This window comes from Mytilus californianus, unplaced genomic scaffold (assembly GCF_021869535.1).
Source record: "Mytilus californianus isolate M0D057914Y unplaced genomic scaffold, xbMytCali1.0.p SCAF_5, whole genome shotgun sequence".
NCBI classification, from domain to species: Eukaryota; Metazoa; Mollusca; class Bivalvia; order Mytilida; family Mytilidae; genus Mytilus; species Mytilus californianus.
In genome coordinates, this window is record NW_026262701.1 from 2370311 (window position 1) to 2383915 (window position 13605).

The following is a 13605-nucleotide window of genomic DNA, read 5'->3' on the forward strand; positions in this document are numbered from 1 at the left end:
CTTTCCTTTTCCAAAAGGGAAAGACCTTACTGTATTTCTTCTTCTGATTATTATTATCATTATTAAGGTCTTTCCTTTTCCAAAAGGGAAAGACCTTACTGTATTTCTTCTGATTATTATTATTAAATATTATTAAGGTCTTTCCTTTTTCAAAAGGGAAAGACCTTACTGTATTTCTTCTGTTTATTATTATTATTATTATTATTATTATTATTATTCTTTTTCCGCCAAACTTTGACGTAGTTAGCAGCCATAACCGTAAGACGTGTCGCTTTCATGTTCACACCTTGTATCGGTGTCATGAATACCTATCCGGAACTCACCCTGTGAGTTGAAAAATTTTGTCGGTTCGGAGTAATCCCTCCAAAACCTAAAAACCTTGTTATCATTTAAACACCGTAACCGTAATAGGTAGAAAAAAACCGAAGGGTGAAATTTGTTCAGGACCAGACCCCGGTTCTTCGTTACATTTGGATTGAAAAGATTCAACGACTCATTGGTAGGGTTATGCCTCTTTGAAAATTAAACGCAGTCGGTTGGCCCCCAAAACTCAGAAACCGTAAGTAGTAGACACCTAGGATCTTCACCAATCATCATCAATTGATGTGACCCTGAAAAATATCTCAAGGTCAAATTTGTATGTTGACCTTGACCTTTGACCTACCACTTTGTTATGGGATAATCTCAGAAACCATTATACTTACAGAAGTTTTGAATGGTGGGAAATGTTTGGGTCATTAAGGCGCAACTTCGTTACAGTTTAACCGAAAAGATTTGACCTTTCTATAAGGGGCATAACCCCTATTTTATGTTTCTAAAAAGACAAAATCAGCTTTTACTCTTAAACCAAAGGTCCTAGACCCATGGGGTCTTCAACAATCACATTTGGGACCAATGACCTTGACAAAGGTCACAAGGTCAAAGGTCAAGGTCATGTCCCAGATAGCGAATTATGTGTCTTTGACCTTATTTAAAGGATTTTTAGTGTGTTTTAAAGCTTTTTAAGGTTGACCTTTGACCTTACAACATTTTATTGGATATCTCAAAAACGATTATACTTACAGAAATAGTAAATAGTGAAAAATGTTTAGGTGACTAAGGCACAACTTTTTTACATTATGACCGAAGAGATTTGACATATCATTAAGGGGCATAACCCCCGTTAACGCTTTCTGAAAAACCTAAATAAGCTTTTACTCTTGAACTAAAGGTCCTAGACCCATGGGATCTTCTATAATGACATCATGCACCAATGACCTTCACAAAGGTCACAAGGTCAAAAGTCAAGGTCATGTCCTAAATAGCGAATTAGTTGTTTTTTATCATTTATTAACGGTTTTATGTGTGTTTGAGAGCTTTTCAATATATTTTACGTCTATTGGGACATGTATTTTACATTACGAAAAGGAAAGACCTCTCAATTGTTCAAGAACAATTGACATTTTAATTTTTTGCTATTTTTCTTTGTCTATATGCCTTTTTGTGCTGCTTGGTTACATATTTGTTTGTTGTTTATAGTGATTAAGATTATAACATAATGTTGACTGCTGTAACCCTATTATTGACATTTTTACCTATTATGTCTATTTGTTTTGTTCACACATCGTTGTAAATATAATGGAATTTGATGCGACTGTCATACAAGTGAGAGGTTTAGCTAGTTTTGAAAGCAGGTTTAATCCACCATTTTCTACATAAGAAAATGCCTGTACCAAGTCAGTAATATGAAAGTTGTTATTTATTCGTTTGGTGTATTTGAGCTTTTGATTTTGCCATTTGATTAGGGACGTTCCGTTCTGAATTTTCCTCGGAGTTCAGTATTTTTGTGATTTTACATTTTAAGTCTTTTTGATAGATACAATGTAACGTATGTGAATTAACTTAAGGAAACTTTTTTTGTTGTTTTTTTTCCTTTCATCTTGGATAATTTTCCTTATCACTCTACTCGCTTGAAATAGAAAATTGTCGTCAGAAACCAAGGGCGCACGTGACACTGTCGGGGTGTAAACATTACGATGTCATAAGCGAAATAGTGATAAACCGAATTCAATTATCTTCCAAACTCGAGGTGTTCTCGGCAAAAAAGACACATTGTAGTTTTTTCTCTAAATCACGGCTGTCGCCCTTTATTGAAATTGAACACCATATCGTTTGAAAAACCATCGATTAAAAATAGGCAATAGTAGTATACCTGGAATTCAAAAGTCATACATTGATTGAGAGAAAACAAACCCTGTTTACAACATAAAACTGAGGGAAACGCATCAACTAAAATGGAAAACAAAGGAACAACAGAAACAATGACGTGCACCAAAAAACAAACACGAACATGCATTGAAACGAACTATTTGATAACGACTGCCATATTCCTGACTTTGTACAGGTCATTTTAAGAGAAAATGGTGGCCTGGTTTCATTACTAGCCAAACCTCCCGCTTATATGGCCATGTTACAAAACATCGCTAAATTGACAACACTATGTGATAGAAATACAGCACAAACAAACGCAAGAATACTCATACAAAATCAGTTTATGTGAGTTTCATGTGAAACTTTTGTGAAACTCACGTGAATTTTACGTGAATCACCCAAATTTTTCACAAGAAAATTTGAAAAAAGTTATTTAGATAACATCTTATATTTTCAAATTTAATTGAAATCAAGAAAAATTCCTGATTTTGTAAACTTCACATGAAATACACATGAAAATATTTCATTGAGTGAGTTTCATGTATAAGTTCGTTTGAGGGGAATCTGACGTTGATTGATTGATTGATTGTTGGTTGCTTAACGTCCAGTGGCAAATTTGTCATGCATATTCAGGACGAGAACAAGTTCACAATAAATACAATAGGTAGGTTCTGTAATAGATTAAGGGATTAAGGGATTAAGGTCGGAGAAATTTAGACTGCCACTGGAAATGAGGGTATATTGGATAGGGACAGAAATTTAGCCTTGCAACAGGTCACCTACGGACCCCTCAAAGAGTTGTTGCAAGGGTTCTTAACGTGCAAAGAACGTGGCACTTTCTTTACACGAGGCATCGGATTTAACGTCCCCATTCTGACCGGACGTGGCTGCAAATTTGTACATCCCGCACAGCCAAACGGACGCCCCACTTTAGCACGGGTTTTACTGCCGGTCGGAGGAAGACCAATGATGACCATACTTCTATTCCCCAGTCACCCTTGGGGGATCTGACGTTGAAATTTGTTCGTCTGTTTGTTATAGTTTTATCAAAAGTTACATAGTTGTACTTGTAGGATGAACTAATCTGCGATGCAAAAAGGTACACTAATGAAAAAAGTCAAATAATTCCGATTCAAACTATATACTTTGCATAAGTGTGTTCCACAGCTGAATAAGATTTATTGTATCACTTTATTCATATGCAATCTTAGCTAAAAGAGGGACGAAAGATACCAGAGGGACATTCACACTCATAGATCGAAAATGAACAGAAAACGCCATGGCTAAAAAAGAAAAAGAAAAATAGACAAATATTAGTACAAAACATAGACAAATAAAGACTAAGCAACACGAACCCCATTAAAACTCTGAGTTATCTCAGGTGCTCCGGAAGGGCTAGCAGACCCGTCGTGTTGCTCATATTATTACAAACCCGGTAAATAGTCTAATTCGGTAGGACACATTCGTGAAAAGGGTCCGGGATTGTAGTTACGACATAAGGAACATATCCGATATTAGCTGTGAAACGGATATACCTGAAAGGTAAACCAACTCGTGATGGCGTCTGTTAAATTTACGAAGGGAAGATTTTATATAATTACATATTGATATTTGGAATTTCAGCTGATCCAGCCTGTGTTGGCAAGAACCCCACTGCCTGTGCAGAAATTGGACCAAATGTTTGTACTTTGCTTATTGACTTTGCCAGAGAAAATTGTGCCAGCCAATGTAATATATGTCCTAAGTCTTCAGTACCATCAGTACAACTGACAAGTATGTTATCATTACAATTTGTAACTAATGTGCTAAACCTTCAGAACCATCAGTATAAGTAACAAGTATGTTATCATTACAATGTGTAACTTATGTTCATTTATAAGATTTTAGTTTAGGTCAACTAAATTTTTACGATGTATTTGGTTTACAGTTTGATTTTAAAAAATGCCGACATAGCTTGATACTACAATTAATTATCCAATTACTACCACAATTTTATATTAATAAGTATTGTAATTTTCTTTGTTATTAATACATGTTATATCAGTATTACAAACCTTATCTTGAACTGTATCCTATTTTTGGGAAATTTATAGAAATTTAAATGTGACGTCACATTGTGCGTCGATTTCTTCGGCTAACATATAATATGTTGTTCGGCTGTGCCTTTTTCATGTGCTGATTTAGGTTGTTTTATGTATTCGTTTTTATTCTGTAGTAAGTCACCATATCGGTGTTAACATGTATATCTATTATTTTTATAAATTTAATCTTTGCTTTGCAAAAGTATGAATTATTCTAAATACGAAGGATTTTTTTATCACATGGCATATAACCTTAGCCGTATTTGCCACAATTTTTTGGAACTTTCGATCCTCAATGCTCTTCAACTTTGTACTTGTTTTGGCTTTCGGACTTTTTTATCTGAGCGTCACTGATGGGTCTTATGTAGACGAAACGCGCGTCTGGTGTATTAAATTATAAGCCTGGTACCTTTTGATAGCTATTATTTGTGTGTGTCTCTGTCCTGTATGTTCTCCCATTTTTTTTTTATTGTAGTCCTGCCATCTTGTCATTAAAATGTTATATTTAACATTGCCATAAAAGCGGGAGGTTTGGCTAGCCACAAAACCAGGTTCAACCCACCATTTTTTCTTACAATGTTCTGTGCCAAGTCAGGAAAATGGCCTATATTTTGTTATATTATAGTTCGTTTCTGTGTGTGTTGCATTTTAGTGTTGAGTTTCTGTTGTGTCGTTGTTCTCCTCTTGTATTTGATGTGTTTCCCTCAGTTTTAGTTTGAAACCCGGATTTGTTTTTTTCTCAATCGATTTATGGATTTCGAATAACGGTATACTACTGTTGCCTTTATTTATGTCCTAAACCTTCTGTTCCATCAGTACAAGTAACAAGTGTGTTATCATTACAATGTGTGAATTATGTCATAAACCTTCAATACCATCAGTACAAATAACAAGTATGGTGTCGATACAATGAGTAACGTATGTCCCAAACCCTAATTGTCATCAGTAAATGTAACGATTTTGATCTACATTTTGCTCGCTAATCATTGAAATAAAATCGTGTGAAAGCAGTGCATTTTGAAGTTAAAGTTTGCAATTAGGGCAGCCTACTACGAAGTTCAGGTTACAACAACTTGAACCTGATTGGCCAATTTATTGTTGAAGTTAACGCCACTTTTATCAGTTTTGACAAATTAGAGGTCGTTATTATTAGCGGAGATAACCAGAGTGCGTAGGGAGAACCTCCAACCTTCGGCAGTCCATCTTAATTTAAGTTCACATGCGCATTATGATGTCAAATTAAGGTATTAACCAAGATCATATCAAAATGAACACATAGTTTATTTTGAAATGTATAAGGTATAAATGACAGAACTATTTTACAAATTGTTTTTAATTGTATTGTACACCACTATCCGATGTTTTGTTAATCATTTTGCAAAATGAAGCCCTGTAATTTTGGCGATATAGGTTGTTGAATGTTATTCATCTGCCAATTGAATCAAATTTAAAGAAATGAAACAGTGAGACAACTAAATACTTCTTTTAGTTTGTTCATTCGAGAATTATGTATTGAAGCAAAGACGATTGGTAACCTATGATATAATACATTCCATAACATTTTATATCATATACTTTAAGCACCATCACCAAATGGTTATGTACTGTTGATGAAGGGTGTGACTGGAGTAGGAACATATCCTCCTGGTATTACTGATTTGTTTGAATTATGGAATTCAACTAAGACCATTAATGAATTCCAACCAGGAGCCAACTCACTGACACCAAATTTCCCAGGTCACTACAAACCAATATTGTCAAACAACTGGACAGGTCTTTGTTTGGATAAGGTTAAGAGACATTCCCATACAGAGAGTGCATTTGTGATGTTAAGGGCTCTTACCAATTTTTGGTTTATTGTGCATATCTTTGTAGAATTATACTTGAATACTTTTTAATACAACTTCAAAATACTGATGGATTCAGTCGAGGATTATGCCAGGCAATGGGCTAAACGCAAGAAAGATGACGTAGATACTCTTTCCGAATGGATTAAGGCTGTGAGGTCGTTGATACAAATCCGAATTAAGAAACTAAATGTAGTATAGTATAGTGTGAACAAGCACGAGAATAACGTATCAATTGAGATATGTAAACACCATACGAAAAGGCAGAGGGTATGTTACTGCTGAGAAATGGGAAATTGATAATTGGGAAGTTGAAATCGTCCCGTTTATCATAGATTGTCGTGTGAAGTCGTCCATCTGTGTCAATATTGAGGAAAAGATCAAGGTATGAAGCAGTCCTTCTAGTATCAGTTGTATTCCTAATTTCAAGTTCACTGGGATATATGAGGTGCAAGTATTGGCTGAAATATGGGTTATTCAATGATAGAACATCATCAATATATCGGAAAGTAAAATTAAAGAATTTCGCAAGGTGCTTTTTTTTTGTCTTTTAGAAGGTTCTGAATGAATTCTGCTTCATACGAGTACAAAAACAAATCGGCCAGTAGGGGTGCACAATTAGTTCCCATTGGAATACCGACTGTCTGTTGAAATATAAATCCTCTAAACTCAACAAATATATTGTCGAAAAAAAGTCCAGCATTTTGATAATATCATCTTCAGTATATTTCCTGGTAGATTCAGTGTGGTTTTTCACAAAATATGAATTATTGTAACCCAAAACAAGAAATTTGTATCTACGATTCCCATCTTTATAGAAAAAGCTCTGTTTAATGAGATGGTGAAGTCGATCTTTCAACTGAGCATGGGGAATAGTAGTGTGAAGCGTAGAAAAATCAAAAGTCTTTATGTTGCTGCAAAATTGCTAAGATTGTGATCGAAGATTAAGCAGTAGATCTTTCGGATTTTTGAGAATCCACATCTGGTTAACACCACTGGTAGAATACATCTCATCACAATATTTTTGAAGCCCATCTTTAACTGTAGAAAGAATAGTAGTTAGTACTTTAGAAAGATGTTTAGTCGAACATTTTGATGACCCAGCTATGTATCGTTCTTTATATGGAGTTTTGTGTAGTTTTGGTATCCAGTATAATGATGGTAAATTTTCTTCGTTTTCTTTGATGTTGATACCAAAAGAAAGAAGGACAAATTTGTGATTTTGTAAAATTTCGTCTTTGGTAAAAGGAAGAAAGATCAGAAGTTAGCAATATCCTTTAACTATACGTTCCGCTATATAGATGTTGTTCTCTCACTAATTAATACAAAATTTGGTGACTATGTTGAACGAATCTATCCCACCGAACTAGAGATAAAGGATACTACAGATACAGTTAAGTCTGCCTCATATCTTGACTTACATCTAGAAATTGACAATGAGGGTCGGTTGAAAACAAAATTTCGATAAAAGAGATGATTTTAGCTTCCCAATTGTGAACTTTCCATTTCTATGTAGCAACATTTCAGCAGCGCCTGCATACGGGGTACTGTAAACAGGGAAATTTTCGCGGCAGTTTTATTTTCGCTTTTTTCGCGGTAAGAGTTGAAACGCGAAAATAAAACGACCGCGAAAATTTCAAGGAAATCCGAACACGAATATGGAGATCATACATGAACGTTTGTCATTAGGATATGTAGATGGCTAATTTAAAACATTGGTTTTACAGACGACAGATCTATACCGCAAAACATAACTTTATTTCTAAAGGAAAGTCAGTGTTAATTATCAAAACTTTATCTCATGATAGTCCTAATTAATCCAAGTGGACAATACGGATATTGCTAAATAAACAACTATCGTTACAGTTATGTAAATGACACCTGTCAATCAGTTTTAAAATGTTTACCCATTGTATCTGCTGCACAGATCAATCAGATTAAAATATTAACTAATAAGCAGTAATTCTGTCAGCATTTAATTCACTCTTAATAAGGTCATTCCTCTTTGTTTAAAGTATTGTGTTTTTACAAGCAAACATGATTAATAGTTTCAAATGTGAACCGACAAAAAGGAATTTTTATTTGTTTTATCACTTGATTTAAATACATTTATTAACACTGTACAGTTTCCAAATCATTTATGAAAAAACTTATATAGGACACCGACCGGGACATCGCGAATTCAATACGGCGCGAATCTAGATTTTGTTGATAAATCGCGAAAAAAGACGGCGCGAAAATTTCCCGGTTTACAGTATATATCTCCCAATTGATACGATATTCCCGGGCTTGTATTTCCTATTATGATTTCCTTGATAGAGGATTGCTGCTCACAAGGAAGTTATTAAACCAAGAGTTCCAAATGGTGAAGTTGAAATCATCCCTTCGTAAATTTTACGGACGCCATCACGAGTTGGTTGACCGTCATGGAATAACCGTTTCACAGATGATATCGGATATGTTCCTTATGTCGTAACTACAATACCCTTCCATTTTGCACGAATGTGACCTACCGAATTAGACTAATTACCGGATTTGTAATAACATAAGCAACACGAAGGGTGCTACATGTGGAGCAGGATCTGCTTACCCTTCCGGAGCACCTGAGATCACCCCCAGTTTTTTGTGGGGTTCGTGTTGCTAAGTCTTTAGTTTTCTATGTTGTGGCATCTGTACTATTATTTGTCTGTTTGTCTTTTCATTTTTGGCCATGGCGTTGTCAGTTTGTTTTCGATCTATGAGTTTGACTGTCCCTCTTGTATCTTTCGTCCCTCTTTTAAGCTAATAGTACCATAATGACTCTTTGTGAATGTTATTTTTCTGCGAAAAAAAAATCATAAAGCTTCAATAATTATTAGATTGTTTTGTCGTCATTCAAAGTTAATCTCTATGGCCAAATTTAGCATATTGAAAAAAAATAAAGACAACAGTAGTATATCACTTTTCAAACAAGCGATTATAGATAAATTCTTTCTAAGTTTTGTACGACCTTTAAAGATTCTACTGTTATCGGCTTATATCCTTCACCGAAAGAGCATCTAAATCACTAAAAGGTCATGAATAGACATACAAGGCAAACTAAATAAAAATTTAAGTAATGTAATTCTAAACTTTTCTCATGAATCGAAAAACTAGGATGTCAATTTGATCAGAATATAAAATGTTTTGAGGAATGGTTGGACAATTTAATGATAAATAATTAAAACAAATTGCTATTTTTTTGTTATATTTTTTACCAGATTCACACCCTTTTATAGACAATTAATACAGTAAAACGTTAACAATACAGCTAAAGCCAATGTATTTATGTATACTATAAATAATATGCACACTGCTTTCCAAAACTGACCAGGAGATGTATTCTATCAAATAAAATGTGATTGGTCAAATGACAGTATGGTATCGATGTTTATTTTTTTAAAAGACTGAGCTGGACCTTCAAAAATGTAATAAGTAATGAAACCTTAAAATGCCCTCGTTATGAGCTTATCCTTTTTTATTTGAGTAAAATTATAGAAAATCAAGTAAAGAAATATAAATCAAAACATATTTTAGGTCAGGGTATCTATATACAAAAATGGTGTAGAGAAAGCTTTCATGTTGTTCAATGGTACAGAAGCCGATAAGATGAGTTGGTTTACACCTAGCAGAATCATAGATTCATCATGGGTGGATTTACAATCTACAACTAAACAGTACTTTGCACTGTCTCAGTTAGTATTAATACATTTGCTATGGTTTCAATTTCTCAGATACTAAATTAGTTGTAAGTGCAATGTAAAACCTGTATATACTGCATGATGCACTCTGGTTTGAAATTTATATCCTGCTACTTAGTGTCTGGGCATATATAAAATTGTGTATGAAAATTGTACAGCTCAGTACTTTTTTTTAAATTCTTGTTGAAAAGAGCTTATTGAGACACGATCGAGTTTAATGTTTGTTATGGTAACTGACTGTTTAGATAAATGCAGCATTTGGAGATGTACATTTGTTGTAACTACACTTTGTGAAGAATTAGTGCCCATGGGCATACAACATTTCGTGAAAATTTTAGTTTTCTCTAGACATTTTTTTCCATACAATATTCCTGAAGATATTCGTAGCTTCTGGTTGTTTTAACTGACCTTTTTTCATTAAAATAATAAATAATGAAATGTCTCATATTCTTTATATTTGCTTCGCTATAAATCAATGTTGTAAATATACGTCCCTTGACACATTACTTTTTATATAACTTATCAGAAATGTACATTTAACAGCAATGTTGCAATAAATACCACATTAGAACCTTAGAGAGCTTGATTCCAACATCATAATGATAAAGATTAAACGCATGATCCTCAGTAAAATAAAAGAAAAATAATTTTCTTTTTTTGCAAATGTTTAATTTATCTATGAAAACAAAAACCATTTCAGAGACCCAGATTTCCTCAGAGAATTTTATGCCAGTCAGGATGCTGATAAATCCAAATGTGATTCAACTGGTTGGATGTTTATATCTACAGCAAACAGGTGTTTTATGGAAACAGAAAAGAAACCAGCTTTCTATTATGCTCCAGGACAGACCTCAGCTCACTGGGGATATAGTGAGTATTCATTCAATCATAAACTTATGAAATTTTATTTGAAAATTGTGATTTTTATTTTTATTGAATGTCAACTTTATGCAAACTGTTTTTCTTTGCCATCTTCATTTGATAACATATTCTACCCCAAGACAAATAGTGTTAAGACAGATGGTGACCAAAATGATCATTGCATTTTGATTCACCAGACTGAATACATCAGCTCGCTGCTTGATATTCTTTCTTATTAAAAAAGTATCAAAACAATAAATCCCTTTTTTCCTGAATCATAGACCTGGTAAAGTTTCAAATCCAAGTACGACTAGGTAAAGTTCCACAGCTAAGTACAAGTCTAAGATATACCATGAATTTTGATTATATGTTTTGTTGTAAAGATACTTCTAGATGATTGGATCATTATTTTCTTTATTTCTTAGGTACTAAGTAGACATACAATGAAGAAAGTATTTTTGACATCCAGTTTAATATCAAAATAAAGTTACTACTACCTCTAACATTTTATAGACTTAAGGGAAAGTGTATATTACTTATCATAATCCTTTGACCTACAACCAAAACACTAAGTAACGGTTGGAAAATACATCAAATAACACCATTACAAACTTAATCTAAATTTCATATTGTACTTTTAAAAATTTACCTGTGACGTCATTTTTTTGTACCGTAGATACGTTCGTATAACGCATAGTTCATTATTTTATTGGGCTGTATTTTTGTTGTCCTAATATAATTTTAGGTGTTCGTTGTTATTCTGTGGTGGTTTACCTGTTAAAATGGACTATTATATTATTTATTTATGTATTTCTGTGTCCTGAATGTTCTTGCATTTATTTGTTCTTTATTCTTATCACTTAATGTTGTTAGTTTAGCGGTATTTTTAACATTGCTATATAAGCGGGAGGTTTATCTAGCCATGAAACCAGCTTCATTTTTACGGAAATTTAGAAACGATCCTGGTAAACTTATCGATCTTTTAAAAAAACTTATTCAATTGAATATTGTTTTTATTGGTATTAATATTGATTTTGTTATCAGTAAATTCAAAGCAAACTAAATATTATTGTTATATACATCTACACATTCATAGATCTAAAATATGTCGATACAAGTATCTTGGCATTGCACAAGGTCATGTTTTCTCTGACTGTTTATGACGTCTTTACACTAAATCCATTGGATGTTGGATGTGTACTGATTGATAATTAAGTCTTAGATGCATGATTTTTTGTATTAGTTGTTGGTGGCTTTGCACAAGGTGTAAAAAATTGCTAGCTCTCTCAGATCAGTCTTTTTGGTTTTTTTGTTGTTGTTGTGATATACAAGTACCCTGCCACGTCCACTCTGTGTTTTTATTAGATGTATTTCTATTTGCATCCACCTGATAAGTTAAGCCTTTTCAAACTGATGTTGATAGTTCGTTCTTATGTTGTACTGTTACATTACTGTCCCAGGTTAGGGGGAGGGTTGGGAGCCCGCTAACATGTTTAACCCCGCCACATTCTGTATGTATGAGCCTGTTCCATGTCAGGAGCCTGTAATTCAGTAGTTGTTGTTTGTTGATGTGTTGCATATTTGATTTTCGTTCATTTTTTGTATATATATTAGGCCGTTAGTTTTCTTGTTTGAATTGTTTTACATTTGTTGCTCATTGATGAAGGCTTTACGGTGACCTATAGTTGATAATTTCTGTGTCATTTTGGACTCTTGTGGATATTTGTCTCACTGGCAATCATACCACATCTTCTTTTTTATATTCAACCCACCATTTTTTCTTTAAATGTCCTGTACCAAGTCATGAATGTGGCAACTGTTATCACATAGCCCGTTTTTATGTATGTTGGCGTTTGTTTTTGTAGAAATTCAGTGTTTCTGTTGTTCCGTTTTGTTTCCTCTTATAATTGCTGTGTTTCCACCAGGTTTGGTTAATGACCCGTATTTGTTTCAGTTAAATCAATTTATTACTATTGAACAGCGATATACTGATATTGCCTTTAGTAAGCACTGGATCTTTTAGGGGCATATTTTATTCCAAAAAATCAGATGTTTACGTTGGCACGAACCCTATCTAATTCATTCATTTTACCTACAATTATTCCCTGTTTGTACTGCAGTTTGATCATCACAGTTTTAATTATTATATTAGCTGCTTTATAAAACAATGAACACTGTGTACATGTCGTCATGATGGATATAAGATTGAGAATTGTTTACAGATAAACCAGGTGTTGGTGATGTCTTCACTATACAGGGACATAGTACATGTAAGTAACCAAGGTAAAACAATTTGTCTGTTGTCGTCGTCATTGTGACACCTGCTAACCAAGATGGGTGACATGGCTAAATAAAGAACTTAAAGGTAAAACGCAAGTTGTGTCTAATACTTTGAAAACTGTAATAAAAAAAGATAAAATCTGACTTCGACAAAAATATTCAGTATGTTGAGCGCTACCAATTGTCTAATTGCGTCAAAACTGTAAGAAGATTGTTACCTTTTAGTTTATTATGGTTTATAAGATATCAGTCAAAATTTTCAGTTTACACATTTGTTAATTGTTTAATTGTTGGCAGGTGGGGTCATTAGACACTTTTTAAAACTAGATTGTGACCAAGTTTGATCATAGGAAAATAATTTTGTAAGAGAATAAAGACGACGGGCTAGCTTAACCGGCAAAGTTTGACTAGTTTGTAAATCTTGCCTTACTGATCATTTTGGTTATTTAAGGTTTTTTTTTTTTTTTTTTTTTAAATCTAATTTATTGCACTGTTGCTGTTATAATGATAAGAATGACATTTAAGGGCAATTAGTTCAAAAAAAATTTGTCGGACCATTTCATCCATGATGTCATGATTATAAATATTGTCTTGATTATCATTTATGCCTTTTTAAGATTATATCTA

At 33.5% G+C, this 13605-nt stretch overlaps 1 protein-coding gene across 1 annotated transcript in view; it reads left to right on the top strand.

Annotated features, from left to right (window-relative positions):
• The window catches only part of LOC127701787 (uncharacterized), a 41625-nt gene that overhangs the window by 14184 nt on the left and 13836 nt on the right, over positions 1 to 13605 (top strand). Inside the window, exons 3-5 of the mRNA XM_052205752.1 lie at positions 5853 to 6061; positions 9674 to 9831; positions 10538 to 10707. Coding sequence (XP_052061712.1) covers positions 5853 to 6061; positions 9674 to 9831; positions 10538 to 10707 — 537 coding nt within the window. The remainder of the gene's footprint in view (positions 1 to 5852; positions 6062 to 9673; positions 9832 to 10537; positions 10708 to 13605) is intronic.